Here is a 24180-nt window from a genome sequence, read left to right as displayed (position 1 = left end):
TTTCTCAAATGATTGCCTTGCCTGGTTCACCAACTCCTTCTCTGATAGTGTTCAATGTGTCAAATCGGAGGGCCTGTTGTCCGGGCCTCTGGTAGTCTCTATGGGGGTGCAACAGGGTTCAATTCTTGGGCCAACTCTTTTCTCTGTATACATCAATGATGTCGCTCTTGCTGCTGGTGAGTCTCTGATCCACCTCTACGCAGACGACACCCTTCTGTATACTTCTGGCCCTTCTTTGGACACTGTGTTAACAACCCTCCAGACGAGGTTCAATGCCATACAACTCTCCTTCCGTAGCCTCCAACTGCTCTTAAATACAAGTAAAACTAAATGCATGCTCTTCAACCAATCGCTGCCCGCACCTGCCCGCCCGTCCAGCATCACTACTCTGGACGGTTCTTACTTAGAATATGTGAATTCCTATTTTGCAACAAAGCATCCTTCACTCATGCTGCCAAACATACCCTCGTAAAACTGACCATCCTACCGATCCTCGACTTTGGCGATGTCATTTACAAAATAGCCTCCAACACCCTACTCAATAAACTGGATGCAGTCTATCACAGTGCCATCCGTTTTGTCACCAAAGCCCCATATACTACCCACCACTGCGACCTGTACGCTCTCGTTGGCTGGCCCTCGCTTCATACTCGTCGCCAAACCCACTGGCTCCAGGTCATCTACAAGACCCTGCTAGGTAAAGTCCCCCCTTATCTCTGCTCACTGGTCACCATAGCAGCACCCACCTGTAGCACGCGCTCCAGAAGGTATATCTCTCTGGTCACCCCCAAAGCCAATTCCTCCTTTGGCCGTCTCTCCTTCCAGTTCTCCGCTGCCAATGACCGGAACGAACTACAAAAATCTCTGAAACTGGAAACACTTATCTCCCTCACTAGCTTTAAGCACCAGCTGTCAGAGCAGCTCACAGATCCCTGCACCTGTACATAGTCCATCTATAATTTAGCCCAAACAACTACCTCTTCCCCTACTGTATTTATTTATTTAGCTCCTTTGCACCCATTATTTCTATTTCTTCTTTGCACTTTCTTCCACTACAAATCTACCATTCCAGTGTTTTACTTGCTATATTGTATTTACTTTGCCACCATGGCATTTTTTGCCTTTACCTCCCTTATCTCACCTCATTTGCTCACATTGTATATAGACTTATTTTTCTACTGTATTATTGACTGTATGTTTGTTTTACTCCATGTGTAACTCTGTGTTGTTGTATGTGTCGAACTGCTTTGCTTCATCTTGGCCAGGTCGCAATTGTAAATGAGAACTTGTTCTCAACTTGCCTACCTGGTTAAATAAAGGTGAAATAAATAAAAAATAATGACTAAGCGAAAACTGTTTTTTATACATTTTTGCAAATGTATTTAAAAAAAAACTGAAATACCTTATTTACATAAGTATTCAGACCCTTTTCTATAAGACTCGAAATTGAGCTCCAGTGCAACTTGTTTCCATTGATCATCCATGAAATGTTTCTACAACTTCATTGGAGTCCACCTGTGGTAAATTGAATTGGTTGGACATGATTTGGAAAGGCACATGCCTGTCTATATAAGGTCCCAAAGTTGACTGTGAATCCAAAAACCAAGCCATGAGGTCGAATGAATTGTCCATAGTGCTCCGAGACAGCATTGTGTCGAAGCACAGATCTGGGGAAGGCTACTAAAAAATGTCTGCAGCATTGAAGGTCCCCAAGAACACAGTGGCCTCCATCATTCTTAAATGGAAGAAGTTTAGGACCACCAGGACTCTTCCTAGAGCTGGCCGCCTGGTCAAACTGAGCAATCAGGGGAGAAGGGCCTTGGTCAGGGAGGTGACCAAGAACCCGATGGTCACTCTGACAGAGCTTTAGATTTCTTCTGTGGAGATGGGAGAACCTTCCAGAAGGACAACAATCTCTGCAGCACTCCAACAATCAGGCCTTTATGATAGAGTGGCCAGACGGAAGCCACTCTTCAGCAAAAGCCACGAAAACTTTCAGACCATGAGAAACACGATTCTCTGGTCTGATGAAACCAAGATGGAACTCTTTGGCCTGAATGCCAAGCGTCACGTTTGGAGGAAACCTGGCACCATCTGTAAGGTGAAGCATGGTGGTTGCAGCATCATGATGTGGGGATGTTTCTTAGCGGCAGGGACTGGGAGACTTGTCAGGATTGAGGCAAAGATGAACAGAGCAAAGTACAGAGAGATTCTTAATGAAAACCTGCTCCAGAGCTCTCAGTACCTCAGGCTGGGGTGAAGTTTCACCTTCCAACAGACCAACAACCCTAAGCACAAAGCCAAGACAATGCGGTAGTGGCTTCGGGACAAGTGCTGAATGTCCTTGAGTGGCCCAGCCAGAACCCGGAATTGAATCCAATCGGACATCTCTGGAGAGACCTGAAAATAGCTGTGCAGCAACACTACCCATCCAACCTGACAGAGCTTGATAGGATCTGCAGAGAAGAATGGTAGAAACTCCCCAAATACAGGTGTGCCAAGTTTGTAGCTTCATACCCAAGAAGACTCGATGCTGTAATCGCTGCCAATGGTGCTTCAACAAAGTACTGAGTAAACGGTCTGAATGTTATGTTTCATTTTTAAATATATATATAAATTATATATATCTAAAAACCTGTTTTTGCTTTGTCATTATGTGGTATTGTGTGTAGATTGATGAGGAAAAACAAAATTTTAATTAACCTAACAAAATGTGGAAAAAGTCAAGGGATCTGAATACTTTCTGAAGGCACTGTAAGCTTGAAATGGGCATGGTCTAATTGACACAACAACTAAAAACACATATCTAGGTTTTGCATTGTTAATCGGCCAGAAGTAATTTTTTATCAAAGCTGGCTAACTCATTGATCCTGTTTTGTAGTATACCCTTCAGGTCTTACCTCTCCTACCCTCCTCCGAGCCACAATTAGACCACCCCCCCTGTTTACCCAGTTGAGGCTGGATTGCATTACTCTTTGAAACATAAACACAGGGCCGTAATCGGTTTGTCTATTTTTCAAATGTGCAGCCGTGCAGTCAAGCAAAACCGGCCTGGCTGGGGGGTTTTCTAGGAATGTGAGGCAGAGCTGTGGTCTCCCCCCAGCCTCCCCAGCATTAGAGATAATTTCCCATGTTTGTCTATGGGTCTGCATGCATGTGCTCCCCAAAGGCTTCCTGTTGTGTTTGCTGATGATCTGGTTCCCATTGACTGAGTTGCGGACTGTGGAGGAGTCTCTCTCTTTCTGTCTTTTTGTGTCTCGTCTCTTTCTATTGTTCAGCCAACATTTAGCCACATGGTTGGCGGGGATCTCATAATCTCAAGAAATGCAATCACTTTCTTCCACATTTTTTCCCCCTACCTTGCCTGTCTCTCTCAGGAAAGTCATTATTTGTGGATTGCAGTGTTGGCTAGGCTGAGTGGGCTTCCCACTAATAGGGGCTCATTCAGCAGGCTCATTTAGAGGGGGTAGTGTTGGAGGGTAAGTAAGGGGAAAGACCTGACTGACTGACTGCTGGAGGCCTGTTGATCCTATCGCCTAGCAGGGGGGCCCTCGCTGAAGGGAGGGAGGCATCCCAGCCCAGGCTCCCTTACTGTACATCGCACTACGTTTTATTTTATGATTTTATGATGTGAAGCACTTTGTAACTTGTATCAAAGTGTTATACAAATAGTTATTATTAACACAATTAAAGTAATTATTAGAATACACACTCCTTTCTTTGTTTCTCTCTGCCTTTCTGTTTCTCTCTCCATCTCCTCTCCTTTTCTCTTTTCCTCTCTGCTCCTCTCTTTCTGTCTGCCTCTTTCTTGCTGCACGGTCTGTCTTGCTGCTGCACGTTCCAGAGCTGTATACACAGCACTGAGTGAGTGAGGGCTGGGGAAGTCAGTCCCCATGAAGGACTGTCTGGGCTTTTAGCGCTAACGATGCAACCACTGTTTCGGGGGATGGCAACATCGGCTTCTGGAGGCATTCCACTCTCAGTGTCTGTCTCTATATGGCCAGAGCTTTTCAGAACAACTACTCGGACTGCCTTGATTTAATCTCAATCGCCATCTCAAATACTGAACCATGGTTTTCCAATGCCTCGCAAAGAAGGGCACCTATTGGTAGAAAAAAAAACAGACATTGAATATCCCTTTGAGCATGGTGAAGTCATTAATTACTCTTTGGAAGGTGTATCAATACATCCAGTCACTACAAAGATACAGGCGTCCTTCCTAACTCAGTTGCCGGAGAGGCTTGGTGACTTTAAAAAAGTTACAGAGTTAATTGGCTGTGATAGGAGAAAACGGATCAACAACATTGTAATTATTACACAATACTAACCTAATTCACAGAGTAAAAAGAAAGAAGCCTGTACATATTATAAATATTCCAAAACATGCATCCTGCTTGCAACAAGGCACTGAAGTAATACTGCAAAAAATGTGGCAAAGCAATTAACATTATGTTTGGGGCAAATCCAAAACAACACATCACTGAGTACCACTCTTCATATTTTCAAGCATGGTGGTGGCTGCATCATGTTCTGGGTATGCTAGTCATCTGCAAGGACTAGGGAGTTTTTTAGGATAAAAGAAACGGAATAGAGCCAAGCACAGGGTAAATTCTAGAGGAAAACTTGGTTCAGTCTGCTTTCCAACAGACACTGGGAGACAAATTCACATTTCAGCAGGACAATTATCTAAAAAATAAGGCGAAATATACACTGAATTTGCTTACCAAGATGACATTGAATGTTCCTGAGTGGCTTTGTTACAGTTTTGACTTAAATTGGCTTGAAAATCTATGGCAAGCATTGAAAATGGCTATCTAGCAATGATCAACAACCAACTTGACAGAGCTTGAATAATTTTTTAATTATGGGCAAATATTGTACATTGCAGGTGTACAATGCTCTTAAGCAGAAATCTTATTATTTTGCATATCCGATTCGAATCTGTTATTTTTCCTGCAGTCTGAAAAGCCAATTATTATTATTTTTTATTTTTATTTAACCTTTATTTAACTAGGCAAGTCAGTTAAGAACAAATTCTTATTTACAATGATGGCCTACCAAAAGTTCTCCTGCGGGGACGGGGGCTGGGATTAAAAAAAAAAGTTGAAGTGAGAAGTTTACATACACCTTTACATACACCTTAGCCACTCAGTTTTTCACAATTCCTGACATTTAATCCTAGTAAAAAAATCCCTGTTTTAGGTCAGTTAGGATCACCACTTTATTTTAAGAATGTGAAATGTCAGAATAATAGTAGAGAGAATGATTTATTTCAGCTTTTATTTATTTCATCACATTTCCAGTTGGTCAGAAGTTTACATACACTCAATTACATACACACTTTTTCAGTTCTGCCCACAAATGTTCTATAGGATTGAGGTCAAGGCTTTGTGATGGCCACTCCAATACCTTGACTTTGTTGTCCTTAAGCCATTTTGTCACAACTTTGGAAGTATGCTTGGGGTCATTGTCCATTTGGAAGACCCATTTGGAACCAAGCTTTAACTTCCTGACTGATGTCTTGAGATGTTGCTTCAATATATCCACATAATTGTCCTACCTCAAGATGACATCTATTTTGTGAAGTGCACCAGTCCCTCCTGCAGCAAAGCACCCCCACAACATGATGCTGCCACCCCCGTGCTTCACGGTTGGGATGATGTTCTTCGGCTTGCAAGCCTCCCCCTTTTTTCTCCAAACATAACGATGGTCATTATGGCCAAACAGTTCTGTTTTTGTTTCATCAGACCAGAGGACATTTCTCCAAAAAGTACGATCTTTGTCCCCATGTGCAGTTGCAAACCGTAGTCTGGCTTTTTTTGTGGCGGTTTTGGAGCAGTGGCTTCTTCTTTGCTGAGCGGCCTTTCAGGTTATGTTGATATAGGACTCGTTTTACTGTGGATATAGATACTTTTGTACCTGTTTCCTCCAGCATCTTCACAAGGTCCTTTGCTGTTGTTCTTGGATTGATTTGCACTTTTCGCACCAAAGTACGTTCATCTCTAGGAGACAGAACGCATCTCCTTCCTAAGCGGTATGACGGCTGTGTGGTCCCATGGTGTTTATACTTGCGTACTATTGTGTGTACAGATGGACGTGGTACCTTCAGGCGTTTGGAAATTGCTCCCAAGGATGAACCAGACTTGCGGAGGTCTAAAAAAAATTTCATGAGGTGTTGGCTGATTTCTTTTAATTTTTCCATGATGTCAAGCAAAGAGGCACTGAGTTTGAAGGTAGGCCTTGAAATACATCCACAGGTACACCTCCAATTGACTCAAATTATGTCAATTAGCCTATCAGAAGCTTCTAAAGCCATGACATCATTTTCTGAAATTTTCCAAGCTGTTTAAAGGCACAGTCAACTTAGTGTATGTAAACTTCTGACCCACTGGAATTGTGATACAGTGAATTATAAGTGAAATAATCTGTCTGTAAACAATTGTTGGAAAAATTACTTGTGTCATGCACAAAGTAGATGTCTTAACCGACTTGCCAAAACTATAGATTGTTAACAAGAAATTTATGGAGTGGTTGAAAAACCAGTTTTAATGACTCCAACCTTAGTGTATGTAAACTTCCAACTTCAACTGTATATAGGACAAAACACACCTCACGACAAGAGAGACACCACAACACTACACAAAGAGAGACCTAAGACAACAACATAACATGGCATCAACACATGACAACACAGCATGGTAGCAACACCACATGACAACAACATGGTAGCAACTCAATATGGCAGCAGCACAATATGGTAGGAGCACAAACGATGGTACAAACATTTTTGGGCACAGACAACAGCACAAAGGCAAGAAGGTAATACAATACATTACACAAAGCAGCCACAATTGTCAGTAAGAGTGTCCATGATTGAGTCTTTGAATGAAGATATGGAGATAAAACAGTCCAGTTTGAGTATTTTTTGCAGCTCGTTCCAGTCACTAGCTGCAGCGAACTGAAAAGAGGAGCGACCCAGGGATGCATGTGCTTTGGGGACCTTTAACAGAATGTGACTGGCAGAACGGGTGTTGTATGTGGAGGATGAGGGCTGCAGTATGTATCTCAGATGGGTGGAGTAAGGCCTAAGAGGTTATTATAAATAATGATCAACCAGTGGGTCTTGTGACTGGTATACAGAGATGACCAATTTACAGAGGAGTTTAGAGGGCAGTGATGTGTCCTATACGGAGCATTGGTGGCAAAGCTGATGGCCAAATGGTAAAGAACATCTAGCCGCTCAAGAGCACCCTTACCTGCCGATCTATAAATGAAGTCTCTGTAATCTAGCATGGGTAGGATGGTCATCTGATTACGATAGAGGAAACCAAGTTTAGATTTAACCTGAACCTGCAGCTTTGATATGTGCTGAGAGAAGGACAGTGTACTGTCTAGCCATACTCCTAAGTACTTGTATGAGGTGAGTACCTCAAGCTTTAAACCCTCAGAGGTAGTAATCACAATGGTGGGGAGAGGGGGCATTCTTCTTACCAAACCACATTACCTTTGTTTTGAAGGTGTTCAGAACAAGGTTAAGGGCAGAGAAAGCTTGTTTGACACTAAGAAAGCTTTGTTGTAGAGCGTTTAGCACAATCTCCAGGGAGGGGCCAGCTGAGTATAAGACTGTATCATCTACATACAGATGGACGAGAGAGTTTCCTTCTGCCTGAGCTTTGTTGTTGATGTAAATTGGGAAGAGCGTGGGGCCTATGATCGAGCGTTGGGGTTCTCCCTTGGTGACAGGCAGTGGCTGAGACAGCAGATGTTCTGACTTTATACACTGCACTCTTTCAGAGAGGTAGTTAGCAAACCAGGCCAAAGACCCCTCAGAGACAATACTCCTTAGCCGGCTGACAAGAATGGAATGGTCTACCGTATCAAAAGCTTTGGCCAAGTCAATAAAAATAGCAGCACAACATTGCTTAGAATCAAGGGCAATGGTGACATCATGAGGACCTTTAAGGTTGCAGTGGCACATCCATAACCTGAGCGGAAACCAGAGTGCATTCCAGAGAGAATTCTATAGACATCAAGAAATCCAGTCAGTTTATTATGAACAAGTTTTTCCAACACTTTTTATAAACTGGGCAACATAGAAATTGGCCTATAACAGTTAGGATCAGCTTGATCTCTCCCTTTAAATTATAAATGCACAATGGCTGCCTTCCAAGCAATGGGAACCTCCCCAGAGAGGAGAGACAGGTAAAAAGGTCAGAGATAGGCTTGGTGATGATAGGGGCTGCAACCTTATAGAAGACAGGATCTAAACCATCTGACCCAGATGTTTTTTGGGGTCAAGTTTAAGGAGCTCCTTTAGCACCTCAGACTCAGTGACTGCCTACAGGGAGAAACTTTGTAGCGGGGCAGGGGAAAAAGAGGGAGGAGCATCGGGGCTAGTCACATTAGAAGGGATGGGTGGGAGATGAGGAAATGATAGACAATGAGGCATGACTGAGTCAAATAGGAATCATGACTTAATGAAGTGGTGATTAAAGAGTTCAGCGATGTGCTCCTTGTCAGTAACAATCACATCATCACCATTAAGGGACATGGGGATCTGTGAGGAGGAGGGATTATTCTCCAGGTCTTTAACCATTTTCCAGAACTTCTTGGGGTTAGACCCACAGAGAGAGAACTGCTCCTGAAAGTAACTAACTTTGGCCTTCCGGATAGCCTGAGTGCACTTATTTCTCATTTGCCTGAACGAGAGCCAATCAGCCTGAGTATGCGTGTGCCTAGCCTTTCACCAAATGAAATCATTGAGTTGGAGTAACCCTGCCAGATCACGGTGAAACAAGGGGCTGAACCTGTTTTTAATTCTACATTTTCTTTATGAGGGGCGTGTTTGTTAACAATACCACTGAAAATATTATAAAAGAAGGTCCAAGCATCTTCGACAGAGGGGATCAAGCTGATTCTTTCCAAATGTACAGAGGCCAGGTCATGAAGGAAGGCTTGCTCATGAAAGTTTTTTAGCAAGCATCTATGACATATCTGGACAGGTCATTTCACTGAGCAGCCATTACGAACACAGGCTGTAAAACAGTGATCACTAAGGTCATTACAGAAAACACCAGATTGATTTATGTTAGGATTATTTGTGAGGATAACATCAAGGAGAGTAGCCTTTTCTGGGTATTTGGAGTCATACCTTGTGGGATTGGTAATAATCTGAGAAAGATTTAGGGAGTCCCGTTGCTTTAGGACTTGGTCAGGTGGTTTAATCATGTCCCAGTTTAGGTCACAGGACAAATTCAGACTTAGTGTAAGGGGCCAGGAGAGAGCTTAGGGCAGGTAGGGTACAGGCTGGTGCTGATGGTGCAACAGTCAACAAAGAGCTATTTGAATGTTTAATGCTTAAAACCAGCAAATCAAATTGTTTGGGGACAGATTTGTCGGAGACAACCGAGCACATGTGTTCCTTGGTAAAGATTGCCACTCCACCACCTTTGGAATATCTGTCTTGCCAAAAAAAAGGTTATAACCAGAAAGGTTAACAGCAGTGTTCAAAACACTCTTTCTTAACCACGTCTCAGCAATGACAAACACATCTGGATTGGAGCAGTGAACCCACACTTTCAATTTGAGGTAATAAGCTTCTAGTGTTAATGTGCCGAAAACCCAGGCTTTTACAAGAGCAGAAATCAGTGAAACAAATATCAGAACACAAGTCAGAATTGAGGCTAGCAACAGTAGATGGGCCAGGGTGTACATGCACATTTCATCAGCAGTAATACAATCAATCAATAAATAGTAGGCCTATACTAGTTAATTAAAGTGTTTCTGAGTAAGCTCACATAATAAGCTTCACAAGTTAATTAGCCTACCTAAAAAGTCTGCGTGTGTGTGTAAATGCATGTGTGCTGGAGGCGAGTGAAATCTCGGGAGAGAGGGGGGAGTGTGGCTGGGGTACCTATGCCAGACAGGGAGAGACAGGGGGGCAGATTCCTTGTAGAAAATTCCAGCTAGCTAGCTACGTAGCTAGCAAGTCTCTGTCCACAATTTTTTTCCCCACGTGCAAAAGGAGGTTGTTAGCTAGCTATATCAGTTTCGGTGAATGGTCCTTTACGACGGGCAAACAAAGTTGTCTTGTGGCTGTTGTATTTTGGAGATTGCGAGGAGGATAACATTCTCTAGAATTCAGTCGTCCCTGGCGACAGCGGTCCATGGTGATGGTGCTGCCCCTCTGGGCGAGATCTCAAAGCACACCAGCTGGTGTGTGTCCTTCCCCATTAGACTGGTGTAGTTCTCCTTGTCTGAGGTCAGGCTCATTCAGACCAGGAAGCTGATTTAACCTAAAACATAATTGGTGCAGTATTTGGGGATTCCTCTCTGCTCCTCATGTATCTGGTCGAGCAAATATAAGCTGTGAATGAGTTTGGACCTGACCATCTATTCTCTGGGAAAGAACTTCTCATCTGTTGACTTGCCCCTCTCATTCTGACTGTTGTAGGACATGGAATCTGATATTTCAAGCCACATTTCAAATCACCTAGGTGGTTTGAAGTCTGATACAATTCTGATTATTGGCCATGTGACTTGTGTCTGAATGGTCAAATCTGATTTATTTGCCGTCAAGTGGTTTTTAGACTGTTATTTCGCATATCCAAAAATAATATTTTTGAAAGTTGGATCATCTTATCCTTCGATGTTTTAAAGGTCTTCTTACACTATGATTTTGAACATTCTAAGCAACTGGGAAACATCCATGGCAGACATTGTTGTCACCTTAGCTTGCTACATAACTTCTGAGTGATAGGAAGCACGATCACCACCAATAAGCCTATACCACTGCGCACACACTCGTCGTTACTATGACAACTAGCTTAGGCATGTCAGCAAATGACTGCTGTCTGAACACACACAAATCCGATTTGGTCACTTGTAACTTGCTGTCTGGCATTTGGTATTTGATTAGGATCCCCATTACCTGTTACGAAAGCAGCAATTACTCTTCCTAGGGTCCACACAAAACATGAAACATGACATAATACAGAACATTAATAGACCAAAACAGCTCAAGGACAGATGTTTGGACAGTCAGTAGTCCAAAGCAAATTTGAAAAACAAAACTGACAATGCCTTTAAGACACATTCGGTGACCTCTCCTCTGGATGACTGGATTCTGGATGTTTTCTGGTGTCTCTGTGCAGGTGTTTGATGACCTCGATCAAGCGTGTCCCTCAGCAGTCTGCGCGGGTCGGCGCAGTCAACCAATTGCTTACATAAATAACTAAGTGCTCCATTGATTGGCCGGTGTGACAGGGAGCCAAAGTGCCTGCGAACTCCCCTGAACTCTCCTTTGCCAAAGCACTGACGTCACCTTATTTGATCACTTTAACGGTAATATTGGCATTTGGTTGGCCTGATGAAACAGAACAATTTAAAAAGGAAAGGAAGATACCTAGTCTGTTGTACAATTGAATGCCTTCAACTGAAATGTGTCTTCTGCATTTTACCCAACCCCTCTGAATCAAAGAGATGCAGGGGGCTGCCTCAAATCAGCATGAACAGCGCCCAGCGAACAGTGGGTTAACTGCCTTGCTCAGGGGCAGAACGATAGATTTTTACCTTGTCAGCTCAGGGATTCAATCCAGCAACCTTTCGGTTACTGGCCTATCGCTCTAACCACTAGGCTACCTGCCAATTAGTTTGAGTTGAAGTGGTACACACTCATGATCTTGACGATGTTTCAGTTTAATGAGATTGAGGAAATGCATATCTTTTTGGCCTTTTGACCTCTTAGAGAAGTAATATTCTTTCTCTGTTTAACTTGCTCTCTCTCTCTCTCTATCACACACACACACACACACACACACACACACACACACACACTGACCTTTATGTGTCACCATTCCCAATTAAAACAAGACATGAACATGACATGTTCTCCAAGGCTACTCACTCACATATCATCAGACCCTCGCCGCCGCGACTCTTCCGGTGGCGGAGGTGACAAAACCTGTGAGCCCCCAGTGTGTGACTGTGTGATGATTCCGGGGCAGACATCGGTGGGGTGGGGGGGTCGGGGTGGTTGGGACACGTACAGGGGTAGCAACAGGCATCTTGGAGCCTGGATAACTCAAGCCGTTACAGAAGGGCAATGTACGGAAGATAATTGCATTTGTCTCACCTGTTACCTTTCACAGGCCTTCAAGAGTGCCACAATGAGCTCATACTGGTGTGCAGGCAAGGGAGATGTCATCGACAACTGGTGTCGCTGTGACCTGAGTGCCTTCAGCAAAGACGGCCTTCCCAACTGCAGTCCCCTGAGGCAGCCTGTGTAAGTCAGAGCCTACCTCCCATCTATCCAAGCCTAGGGAGAACTGTTGGAGTTGTAACAACCATCCCTAGGGCTGGGACCAACCTTTAATTGCTGTAGGCCAGTCCAAACACCCCAGTGCTCACTCTCAAGAAATAATAGTGTATCTTGTTCTCTTACCCCAGCTCTGTTTTGAGTCATCATACACCCCAGCTATTGAAACCATCAGAACTTTTGGAGAGAGATACAAGGCATTGGATGAGCAATGGCTCTCCGGTGGATTTCCACATTAAATTGAATGGACCTACTTGCTTGTTTGATTTGTCGAAAGGATGCATTGATGATTCCAACTTGCTCCCTATATCTGGTCTCAACATTTTATTAACAGACTCGTAGGGTTGCTTTCCCCGACACAAAGTAAGCCTAGTCCTGGACTAAAAACACTTTTAACTGAGATTCTCAGGAGTAAGCTTAATGTTCCCGGGAAACTAGTCCTCAGTGCTGTTGACTTCAAATATTGTTATTGAATTAAGGTGACCCACCTCCTTCCTCTCTCTGTCTGTGTCAGGCTCAGACTGGCCCCTCACCTAGAGCCCTCCAGCACCATGGTGGCCCTGGAGTGGCTGGATGTGGAGCCCCTGATTGGCTACAAGGTGTCTGATTACATCATCCAGCATAAGCGGGTGGAGGACCCCTCGGAGGCAGAGATCTACACAGGTAGGTAGGCCGCTAGTATATTTCACTTTGGTCCAACCTACATCAGTTATTGACAATTGTTTATCCTATGACAAAGCCAAAGGGACATTAATGAGCTTATTTACCAGTGACGAGCCACATTATCTAACTGTTTGCTCTGCTGATCTGTGGAGGCCTGCTCTCACAGACAAGGTTAGACACTTGGTGGGTGAACCGGAGGGAAGAACGGGGGGAAAGGAGGTGGGTGGTGTGTGGGAGGGGGAAGACAGGAGAGGATGAGAGGATGAGGCTAGGCTATGTGACAGGGGCCATAATTAACGCTGACCCCTAAGTGTGTAAGTCTGGGGTAGTGAGTCAGAGCTTTGGGTGATAGGGATTTAATAAAGGAGAAGAGAGGAGGTGCGTTGGTGGAAATAGCCAGCTTTAGTCATCGGCCACGCGGACAGGTGATCATTCACACCTGGGAGGAGGAGAGGAGGAGAGCTGATGAGCCGGGCCCAAAAGCCAGAGCGGGCACAGATAGGCATCCTGGCAGGGGTGTGGTAGGGACAGGGCAGATGGCGTTTGTGTGACTCACCTCTGCGTCAGAGCAGTCCAGGATACAGATAAGAATGTGAACAATATCTTTCTCTCTATTTACCTCTTTATCTTCTATCTCAATGTCTCTCTCCTTCTCTGTTTTCTTAGTCTATAGTGTGTCTCTTTCACTGTTATTGTCTCTCATCTCGCTCTTGTTCTCTTTCTCTCTCTCTCCAACTCTCTCTCAAACTCTCCAAATTCCTCCAGAAAGCCAAGAAAAGTTGGACTGACATTGATTTGTCTGTAGTAAAAAAAAAGCCCTGACTTTTATTGTATGTGTGTGTGTGTGTGTGTGTGTGTGTGTGTGTGTGTGTGTGTGTGTGTGTGTGTGTGTGTGTTCCCTGAAACACATGTTGCAATCACAACAAAGGATTTCATTGTTGTGGGAGTCTTGGATTCCCAGATATCATCTTGGTGTGTGTAATCAAGGTGAGAAGGGGAGAGAAGCGTTGGCATGGCATCGCTCAGGTTCTCTCTATTGGAAACTTCTTCTGGGTCGTCTATAATAAACCATCAAAACAACCCTTTGAGTGGCTCCCAGTTTTACAGGAGGGACAGAATCAAACCCTCCATTGTTCTCCAAACTGGGGGATCTACCGTGCTGATACAAAGTTGGACGTGGTCGGAGAGGGGGATTTATGGAATAATGGGGACTTATTATTCTTATTATTCTCTCCAAGACTTGGGAAGAGGAGACTGTCTGCCCGGCCAGTGATAACCTAACCTGCTTAGGGGAAAGACAACAAGTGTCAGCGAGTTCAGATGGCTACGCAAATCCGGACTAGTATTGTTTTTTCACAATGTCCAATTCCATCCATGGAAATTCATATCTTCTATACCCATGGCGAATCGTTTGGTTTCAAGACCTTGCATTGAAGTCCTTTCTAGGGGAAGAAAAAGTTGTTTTATTTTAAAAACAGAACCGGGATAGATATAAAGAGCCCCAGTCCCTGATCACCTGGAGGCTTTAAACCACAGATGAGACTTCCACAGAGAAGCACCGGATGATCAAAAGCAGACCGCTCCGATCTGGGCCACACCCCAGCTTTCATACACCTGCCAAGTGAATTGAGTGCTCTTTAAAACTGGAGTCAGTTTAATACCTCATATATCTGAAGTTTTGTAGCAGGTATGTGTCCCTCTAGTAGTTAAATCCATTGGAAACTAAATGGCTTTTGCATTAAAAAATATACCTACATCGGCAAGATATGAAAGTCCATGGGCTTTAGGCGGTATTGGGTTGGTCAGGTGAAGCAACATCCAGATCAGGTTGTTTGATACAGATAAAATCAGTAATGTCAAAAGGATTCATTAGGCTTGGAATGACTTTGGAGATATTGAGGAGGTATTAAGGTAGGATTGGATGGATTGCACCTTGGGTTAAAAACTCAAAAATGCAATGATCTTCTAGTCTTCACCTGACCCGCACCTTGGGATTTTTTTTTTAATGTACATTATCCTAAGCATAACCTTCTACAACTCCTTATTTTGTATGATCCTATTCCTATGTTCCCTGTTGACATACAGTACCATTCAAATGTTTGGACACACCTACTCATTCCAGGGTTTTTCTTTATTTTTACTATTTTATACATTGTAGAATAATAGTGAAGACATCAAATCTATGAAATAACACATATGGAATCATGTAGTAAGCAAAAAAGTGTTAACCTACTCAACAGCCAGTGTAATCCCGTGGCGCGTTATTCAAATTCCTCAAAAATGCAAAAACTTCAATTTTTCAAACATATGACTATTTTACACCATTTTAAAGACAAGACTCTCGTTAATCTAACCACACTGTCCGATTTCAAAAAGGCTTTACAACGAAAGCAAAACATTAGATTATGTCAGCAGAGTACCCAGCCAGAAATAATCAGACACCCATTTTTCAAGCTAGCATATAATGTCACATAAACCCAAACCACAGCTAAATGTAGCACTAACCTTTGATGATCTTCATCAGATGACAACCCTAGGACATTATGTTATACAATACATGCATGTTTTGTTCAATCAAGTTCATATTTATATCAAAAACCAGCTTTTTACATTAGCATGTGACTAGCATGTGACTAGCATTCCCACCGAACACTGCCGGTGAATTTACTAAATTACTCACGATAAACGTTCACAAAAAGCATAACAATTATTTTAAGAATTATAGATACAGAACTCCTCTATGCACTCGATATGTCCGATTTTAAAATAGCTTTTCGGTGAAAGCTCATTTTGCAATATTCTCAGTAGATAGCCCCGCATCACAGGGCTTGCTATTTAGACACCCAGCAAGTTTAGCACTCACCAAAGTCAGATTTACTATAAGAAAAATGTTATTACCTTTGCTGTCTTCGTCAGAATGCACTCCCAGGACTTCTACTTCAATAACAAATGTTGGTTTGGTTCAAAATAATCCATAGTTATGTCCAAACAGCGGCGTTTTGTTCGTGCGTTCAAGACACTATCCGAAAGGGTAAATAAGGGTGACGAGCATGGCGCAATTCGTGACAAAAAAATTCTAAATATTCCATTACCGTACTTCGAAGCATGTCAACCGCTGTTTAAAATCAATTTTTATGCCATTTTTCTCATAAAAAAGCGATAATATTCCGACCGGGAATCTGCGTTTAGGTAAACAGACGAAAGAAAATAAAGCATTCGGTCGACTCGGGCACGCGCCTAAGCTCATAGTACTCTGATCGGCCACTTGCCAAACGCGATAAAGTGTTTCAGCCAGAAGCTGCCTCGATATCGTTCAGCTTTTTCCCGGGCTCTGAGAGCCTATGGGAGCCGTAGGAAGTGTCACGTTATTGCAAAGATCCTCAGTCTTCAATAAAACGAGCCAAGATGAAACACAACTTGTCAGACAGGCCACTTCCTGCATGGAATCTTCTCAGGTTTTGGCCTGCCATATGAGTTCTGTTATACTCACAGACACCATTCAAACAGTTTTAGAAACTTTAGGGTATTTTCTATCCAAAGCCAATAATTATATGCATATTCTAGTTACTGGGCAGGAGTAGTAACCAGATTAAATCGGGTACGTTTTTTATCTGGCCGTGTCAATACTGCCCCCTAGCCCTAACAGGTTAAACAAATCAAAATATATTTTATATTCTTCAAAGTAGCCACCCTTTGCCTTGATGACAGCTTTTCACACTCTTGGGATTCTCTCAACCAGCTTCATGAGGTGGTCACCTGGAAGTCATTTCAATTAACAGGTGTGCCTTGTTAAAAGTTAATTTGTGGAATTTCTTTCCTTCTTAATGCCTTTGAGCTAATTAGTTGTGTTGTGACAAGGTAGGGGGGTATACAGAAGATAGCCCTATTTTGTAAAAGACCAAGTCCATATTATGGCAAGAACAGCTCAAATATTCAAAGACAAATGGCAGTCCATCATTACTTTAAGACATGAAGGTCAGACAATCCGTAAAATTGCAAGAACCTTGAAAGTTTCTTCAAGTGCAGTCGCAAAAACCATCAAGCGCTATGATGAAACTGGCTCTCATAAGGCCCGCCACAGGAAAGGAAGACCCAGAATTACCTCTGCTGCAGAGGATACGTTCATTAGAGTAACAGCCTCAGAAATTGCAGCCCAAATAAATGCTTCACAGAGTTAAAGTAACAGACACATCTCAACATCAACTCTTCAGAAGAGACTTGTTTGGGCCAAGAAACACGAGCAATGGACATTAGACCAGTGGATATCTGTCCTTCGGTCTAATGAGTCCAAATTTGAGATTTTTGGTTCCAACCGCTGTGTCTTTGTGAGATGCAGAGTAGGTGAACGGATGATCTCCGCATGTGTGGTTCCCACCGTGAAGCATGGAGGAGGAGTTGTGATGGTGTGGACATGCTTTGCTGGTGACAATGTCTATTATTTATTTAGAATTCAAGTCACCCTTAACCAGCATGGCTACCACAGCATTCTGCAGCAATACGCCATCCCATCTGGTTTGCGCTTAGTGGGACTATCATTTGTTTTTCAGCAGGACAATGACCCAAAACACACCTCCAGGCTGTGTAAGGGCTATTGACCAAGAAGGAAAGTGATGGAGTGCCGCATCAAATGACATGTCCACAATTGAGATGGTTTGGGATGAGTTAGACCTCAGAGTGGAGGAAAAGCAGCCAACAAGTGCTCAGCATATGTGGGAACTCCTTCAAGACAGTTGTCAAAGCATTCCTCATGATGCTGGTTGAGAGAATGCCAAGAGTGTGCAAAGCTGCCATCAAGGCAAAGGGTGGCTACTTTGAAGAATCTAAAATATAAAATGGATGTTGCTTTGTTTAACACTTTTTTGGTTACTACATGATTCCATATGTGTTATTTCATAGTTTTGATGTCTTCACTATTATTCAACAATGTAGAAAATAGTAAAAATAAAGAAAAATTCTTGAATAAGTAGGTGTGTCAGAACTTTTGACTGGTACTGTATACTCCCATATCTTCTGCTGTACTACTCCCTTCTTTTATCCGTCTCATCTTGTTCTTTGGGAGGCTTAGTGAGAGCAAGCTGTAGCACCACCCTGATCTGATCTCACATCTGCACGAACCATCAACACCTATCTCCCTTTTCAATTCTCAATCCTCAAATCTATCTTTTACTCAAATCGAACCAGAGAGAAAACCTACTCTCCCTGGCAAGGTCAAGAGCAGCAGCAGTGATGGTCTGAGATGGACTGACTCTCTTTGAAATGCTTGGACAGTGGCCTAGTCGGCCTAGACCTCAGTACATAAACACTACCGTTTATATGCTCGTGATCCGCCCGATCTACGATCCCCACCCGGGCAGACCATCAGTAAGCCTTGGGTCTCCACAGGTAAGGGCATGAGGCCCAGTCTCAGAGCCTGAAGGAGAACCTAAAAGCCCCCTATCCTTTGAATGGCAATAAGCACCCACATCCCCCTTCCTCTCTGATTGTTTACCTCTTCTCTTAGAGATGTTATTGTTTACCTCTTCTCTTAGAGATATTATTGTTTACCTCTTCTCTTATAGATGTTATTGTTTACCTCTTCTCTTAGAGATATTATTGTTTACCTCTTCTCTTAGAGATGTTATTGTTTACCTCTTCTCTTAGAGATATTATTGTTTACCTCTTCTCTTAGAGATGTTATTGTTTACCTCTTCTCTTAGAGATATTATTGTTTACCTCTTCTCTTAGAAATGTTATTGTTTACCTCTTCTCTTAGAGATATTATTGTTTACCTCTTCTCTTAGAGATGTTATTGTTTACCTCTTCTCTTAGAGGTGTTATTGTTTACCTCTTCTCTTAGAGATATGTATCATCCCCTGGTTCTTAGATCAACAACAAATCAAATTAAATGTTATTTGTCACATGTTTCGTCAACAAAAGGTGTAGACTATCAGTGAAATGCTCACTTACCGGCCCTTCTGAACAAAGCAGAGATTAAAAAAGAGAAATAATAGAAAAATAATAACACAAGGAATAAATACACAATGAGTAACGATAACTTGGCTACATACAGTGCCTTCGGGAAAGTATTCAGACCCTGTCACGAGTGCTGTCTTCAAATTCCCTGTCATAAAGGAGCCAAGGCACAGCGTGCTGGTAATTCCACATCTTTATTGAAGGAAAACAAAACAATAAACAGGTACGCAGCAAGAAACGTAACGCACTGTGCCGTACACACACAGAAATAACAATAACCCACAAACACAGGTGGGGAAAAGGCTGCCTAAGTATGATTCCTAATCAGAGACAACGATAGACAGCTGCCTCTGATTAGGAACCATACTCAGCCCAAAACAAAGAAATACAAAAACATAGCATGCCCACCCCACACCCTGACCTAACCACATAGAGAAACAAACCCTCTCTCTCAGGTCAGGGCGTGACAGACCCCTTCAGTTTTTCCACATTTTGTTATGTTAATGCCTCATTCTAAAATGGATTTAAAAAAATGTTTACCCTCCTCAATCTACACACAATACCCCATAAAGACAACGCGAAAACAGGTTTTTTGAAATGTTTGCAAATTTATGACAAATAAAAAACAGAAGTACCTTATTTACATAAGTATTCAGACCCTTTGCTATGAGACTCGAAATTGAGCTCAGGTGCATCCTGTTTCCATTGATCATCCTTGAGATGTTTCGACAACTTGATTGGAGTCCTCCTGTGGTAAATTAACTTGATTGGACATGATTTGAAAAGGGACACACCTGTCTATATAAGGTCCCACAGTTGACAGTGCATTTCAGAGCAAAAACCAAGCCATGAAGTCGAAGGAATTGTCCGTAGAGCTCCGAGACAGGTTTGTGTCGAGGCACAGATCTGGGGGAAGGGTACCAAAACATTTCTGCAGCATTGAAGGTCCCAAAGAACACAGTGGCCTCCATCATTCTTAAATGAAAGAAGTTTGGAACCACCAAGACTCTTCCTAGAGCTGGCCACCCCAGCCAAACTGAGCAATCGGGGGAGAAGGGCCTTGGTCAGGGAGGTGACCAACATGCTGATGGTCATTCTGAGAGCGCTCTAGAGTTCTTCTGTGGAGATGAGAGAACCTTCCTGAAGGACAAACATCTCTGCAGCACTCCACCAATCAGGCCTTTATGGTAAAGTGGCCAGATGGAAGCCATTCCTCAGTAAAAGGCACATGACAGCCAGCTTGGAGTTTGCCAAAAGGCACCTAAATACACTCAGACCATGAGAAACAAGATTCTCTGGTCTGATGAAACCAAGATTGAACTCTTTGGCCTGCATGCCAAGCGTCACGTCTGGAGGAAACCTGGCACCATCCCTACGGTGAAGCATGGTGATGGCAGGACCTTGCTGTGGATATGTTTGTCGGGGGCTGGGGACTAGTCAGGATCGAGGCAAAGATTAAAGCAGCAAAGTACAGAGACATCCTTGATGAAAACCTGCTCCAGAGCACTCAGGACCCCAGACTGGGGGCGACGGTTCACCTTCCAACAGGACAACGACCCTAAGCACACAGTCAAGACAACGCAGGAGTGGCTTCGGGACAAAACTATGAATGTCCTTGAGTGGCCCAGCCAGAGCCCGGACTTGAACGCTGTCTAACATCTCTGGAGAGACCTGAAAATAGCTGTGCAGCAACGCTCCCCATCCAACCTGACAGAGCTTGAAAGGATCTGCAGAGAAAAATGGGAGAAACTCCCCAAATACAGTTGTGCCAAGCTTGTAGCGTCATATCCAAGAAGACCCAAACCTGTAATCTCTGCCAAAGGTGCTTCAACAAGGTACTGAGGAAAGGGTCTGAATACTTACAGTTGAGGTCGGAAGTTTACATATTGAAGTCATTAAAACTTGTTTTTCAACCACTCCACTAATTTATTTTTAACAAACTATAGTTTTGGCAAGTCGGTTAAGACATCTACTTTGTGCATGACACAAGTAATTCTTCCAACAATTGTTTACAGACAGATTATTTCACTTATAATTCACTGTATCACAATTCCTGTGGGTCAGAAGTTTACATACACTAAGTTGACTGTGCCTTTAACCTGTTGGGGCTAGGGGGCAGTATTTGCACAGCCGGATAAAAAACGTACCCGATTTAATCTGGTTACTACTCCTGCCCAGTAACTAGAATATGCATATAATTATTGGCTTTGGATAGAAAACACCCTAAAGTTTCTAAAACTGTTTGAATGGTGTCTGTGAGTATAACAGAACTCATTTGGCAGGCCAAAACCTGAGAAGATTCCTTACAGGAAGTGGCCTGTCTGACCATTTCTTGCCCTCCTTGATCATCTCTAACAAATACAGGCGATCTCTGGCATGACGTGACACTTCCTACGGCTCCCATGGGCTCTCAGAAGGCGGGAAAAAGCTGAACGATGTAATTCCATCCCCAGGCTTAAACACATTAGCGCGTTTGGCAAGTGCTCTATCAGAGGGCCATTAGACTGAGGCTCGTGCATGAGGGGATAGCATGCTTTTACTTTCACTCTCTTTGTAATAAAAAACGATTTCCCGGTCGGAATATTATCGCTTTTTCACGAGAAAAATGGTATAAAAATTGATTTTAAACAGCGGTTGACATGCTTCGAAGTACGGTAATGGAATATTTAGAATTTTTTTGTCACGAAATGCGCCATGCTCGTCACCCTTATTTACCCTTTCGGATAGTGTCTTGAACGCACGAACAAAACGCCGCTATTTGGATATAACAATGGATTATTTGGGACCAAACCAACATTTGTTATTGAAGTAGAAGTCCTGGGAGTGCATTCTGACGAAGAACAGCAAAGGTAATAACATTTTTCTTATAGTAAATCTGACTTTGGTGAGTGCTAAACTTGCTGGGTGTCTAAATAGCTAGCCTGTAGAGTTCTGTATCTATAATTCTTAAAATAATTGTTATGCTTTTTGTGAACGTTTATCGTGAGTAATTTAGTAAATTCACCGGCAGTGGTTGGTCGGAATGCTAGTCACATGCTAGTCACATGCTAATGTAAAAAGCTGGTTTTTGATATAAATATGAACTTGATTGAACAAAACATGCATGTATTGTATAACATAATGTCCTAGGGTTGTCATCTGATGAAGATCATCAAAGGTTAGTGCTGCATTTAGCTGTGGTTTGGGTTTATGTGACATTATATGCTAGCTTGAAAAATGGGTGTCTGATTATTTCTGGCTGGGTACTCTGCTGACATAATCTAATGTTTTGCTTTCGTTGTAAAGCCTTTTTGAAATCGGACAGTGTGGTTAGATTAACGAGAGTCTTGTCTTTAAAATGGTGTAAAATAGTCATATGTTTGAAAAATTGAAGTTTTTGCATTTTTGAGGTATTTGAATATCGCGCCACGGGATTACACTGGCTGTAGCCCATAGAGGTTAAATAGCTTGGAAAATTCCAGAAAGTGATATCATGGATTTAGAAGCTTCTGATAGGCCAATTGACATCATTTGAGTCAATTGGAGGTGTACCTGTGGATGTATTTCAAGGCCTTCCTTCAAACTCAGTGCCTCTTTGATTGACATCATGGGAAAATCAAAAGAAATCATCCAAGACCTCAGAAAAACATTGTAGACCTCCACAAGTCTGGTTCATCCTTGGGAGCAATTTCCAAACGCCTGAAGGTACCATGTTCATCTGTACAAACAATAGTACGCAAGTATAAACACCATGGGACCACGCAGCCGTCATACCGCTCAGGAAGGAGATGTGTTCTGTCTCCTAGAGACGAACGTACTTTGGTGTGAAAAGTGCAAGTCAATTCCAGAACAACAGCAAAGGACCTTGTGAAGATGCTGGAGGAAACAGGTACACAAGTATCTATATCCACAGTAAAACAAGTCCTATATCGACATAACCTGAAAGGCCGCTCAGCAAGGAAGAAGCCACTGCTTCAAAACCGCCATAAAAAAGCCAGATTACGGTTTGCAACTGCACATGGGGACAAAGATCGTACTTTTTGGAGAAATGTCCTCTGGTCTGGTGAAATAGAAATAGAACTGTTTGGCCATAATTACCATCGTTATGTTTGGAGGAAAAAGGGGGAGGCTTGCAAGCCGAAAAACACCATCCCAACCGTGAAGAAACAGTGGTGGCAGCATCATGTTGTGGGGGTGCTTTGCTGCAGATGGGACTGGTGAACTTCACAAAATAGATGGCATCATGAGGTAGGACACTTATGTGGATATATTGAAGCATCTTTTCAAGACATCAGTCAGGAAGTTAAAGCTTGGTCGCAAATGGGTCTTCCAAATGGACAATGACCCCAAGCATTCTTCCAAAGTTGTGGCAAAATGGCTTAAGGACAAGAAAGTCAAGGTTTTGGAGTGTCCATCACAAAACCCTGACCTCAATCCTATAGAAAATTGTTGGCAGAACTGAAAATGTCACTTCCTGACCCTGGTATGAGGTCATTTTCCCCTAGTAGATTGGTCAGGGCGTGACCGTGGGATTTTTCGTCTATGTGTTTTGGGTTTTCTGTTTTCTATGTGGGTTGTCTAGAGTTTCATTCTATGTTGTCATTTTCTATGTTGTGGCCAGGTATGGTTTCCAATCAGATGCAGCTGTCTATCGTTGTCTTTGATTGGATGCCATACTTAGGCAGCCTGTTTTTCATGGGGTTTTGTGGGTGGTTGTTTCCGTTTAGTCTAGAGTACCTGATGGGACTGTTGTTGGTCGTTTTGTTATTTTGTTGTTTAAGTGTATTCATTAAAGAAACAGAATGAGCACTATACATGCTGCGTCTTGGTCTCCATTCAACGACCCGTGACAGAACCACCCACCGTAAAAGGACCAAGCAGCGTGAGAGGAGGTACCTGGAGTCGTGGACGTGGGAAGAAATCCTGGATGGGAAGGGACCCTGCAGCCAGGCTGGCTGTCGCCCGAAGGAGGAATTGGAAGAAGCCAAGAGGGAGCGACGGTATTATGAGGCACTGTATCCTCCAATTGGGGAGGCGAAGAGGCAGCCCCCCCAAAATACGGAGAGTTTGGCGAGGTCAGGGGGGAGCCCTGATCTAACTTCCCGGGCATTTCGGAGAGAGCCATGGAGTAAACCGGAGCCTCTGGCTTTTTTCCTACTTTGTTACCTTACAACCTGGAATTAAAATTAATTTTTGGGTGGTTTGTATCATTTGATTTACACAACATGCCTACCACTTTGAAGATGTAAAATATGTATTCTTGTGTAACA

The 24180-nt window shown here is 43.0% G+C and overlaps 1 protein-coding gene across 1 annotated transcript in view; it reads left to right on the top strand.

Annotated features, from left to right (window-relative positions):
- Window positions 1-24180, top strand: part of LOC106563268 (astrotactin-2) — a 533795-nt gene that overhangs the window by 412673 nt on the left and 96942 nt on the right. Inside the window, exons 18-19 of the mRNA XM_014128700.2 lie at window positions 12150-12283; window positions 12831-12979. Of these exons, the coding sequence (XP_013984175.2) occupies window positions 12150-12283; window positions 12831-12979 (283 nt within the window). The remainder of the gene's footprint in view (window positions 1-12149; window positions 12284-12830; window positions 12980-24180) is intronic.

The sequence above is a fragment of the Salmo salar genome, chromosome ssa11, assembly GCF_905237065.1.
Source record: "Salmo salar chromosome ssa11, Ssal_v3.1, whole genome shotgun sequence".
NCBI lineage: Eukaryota > Metazoa > Chordata > Actinopteri > Salmoniformes > Salmonidae > Salmo > Salmo salar.
This window is presented reverse-complemented; position numbering and strand designations above follow the sequence as displayed.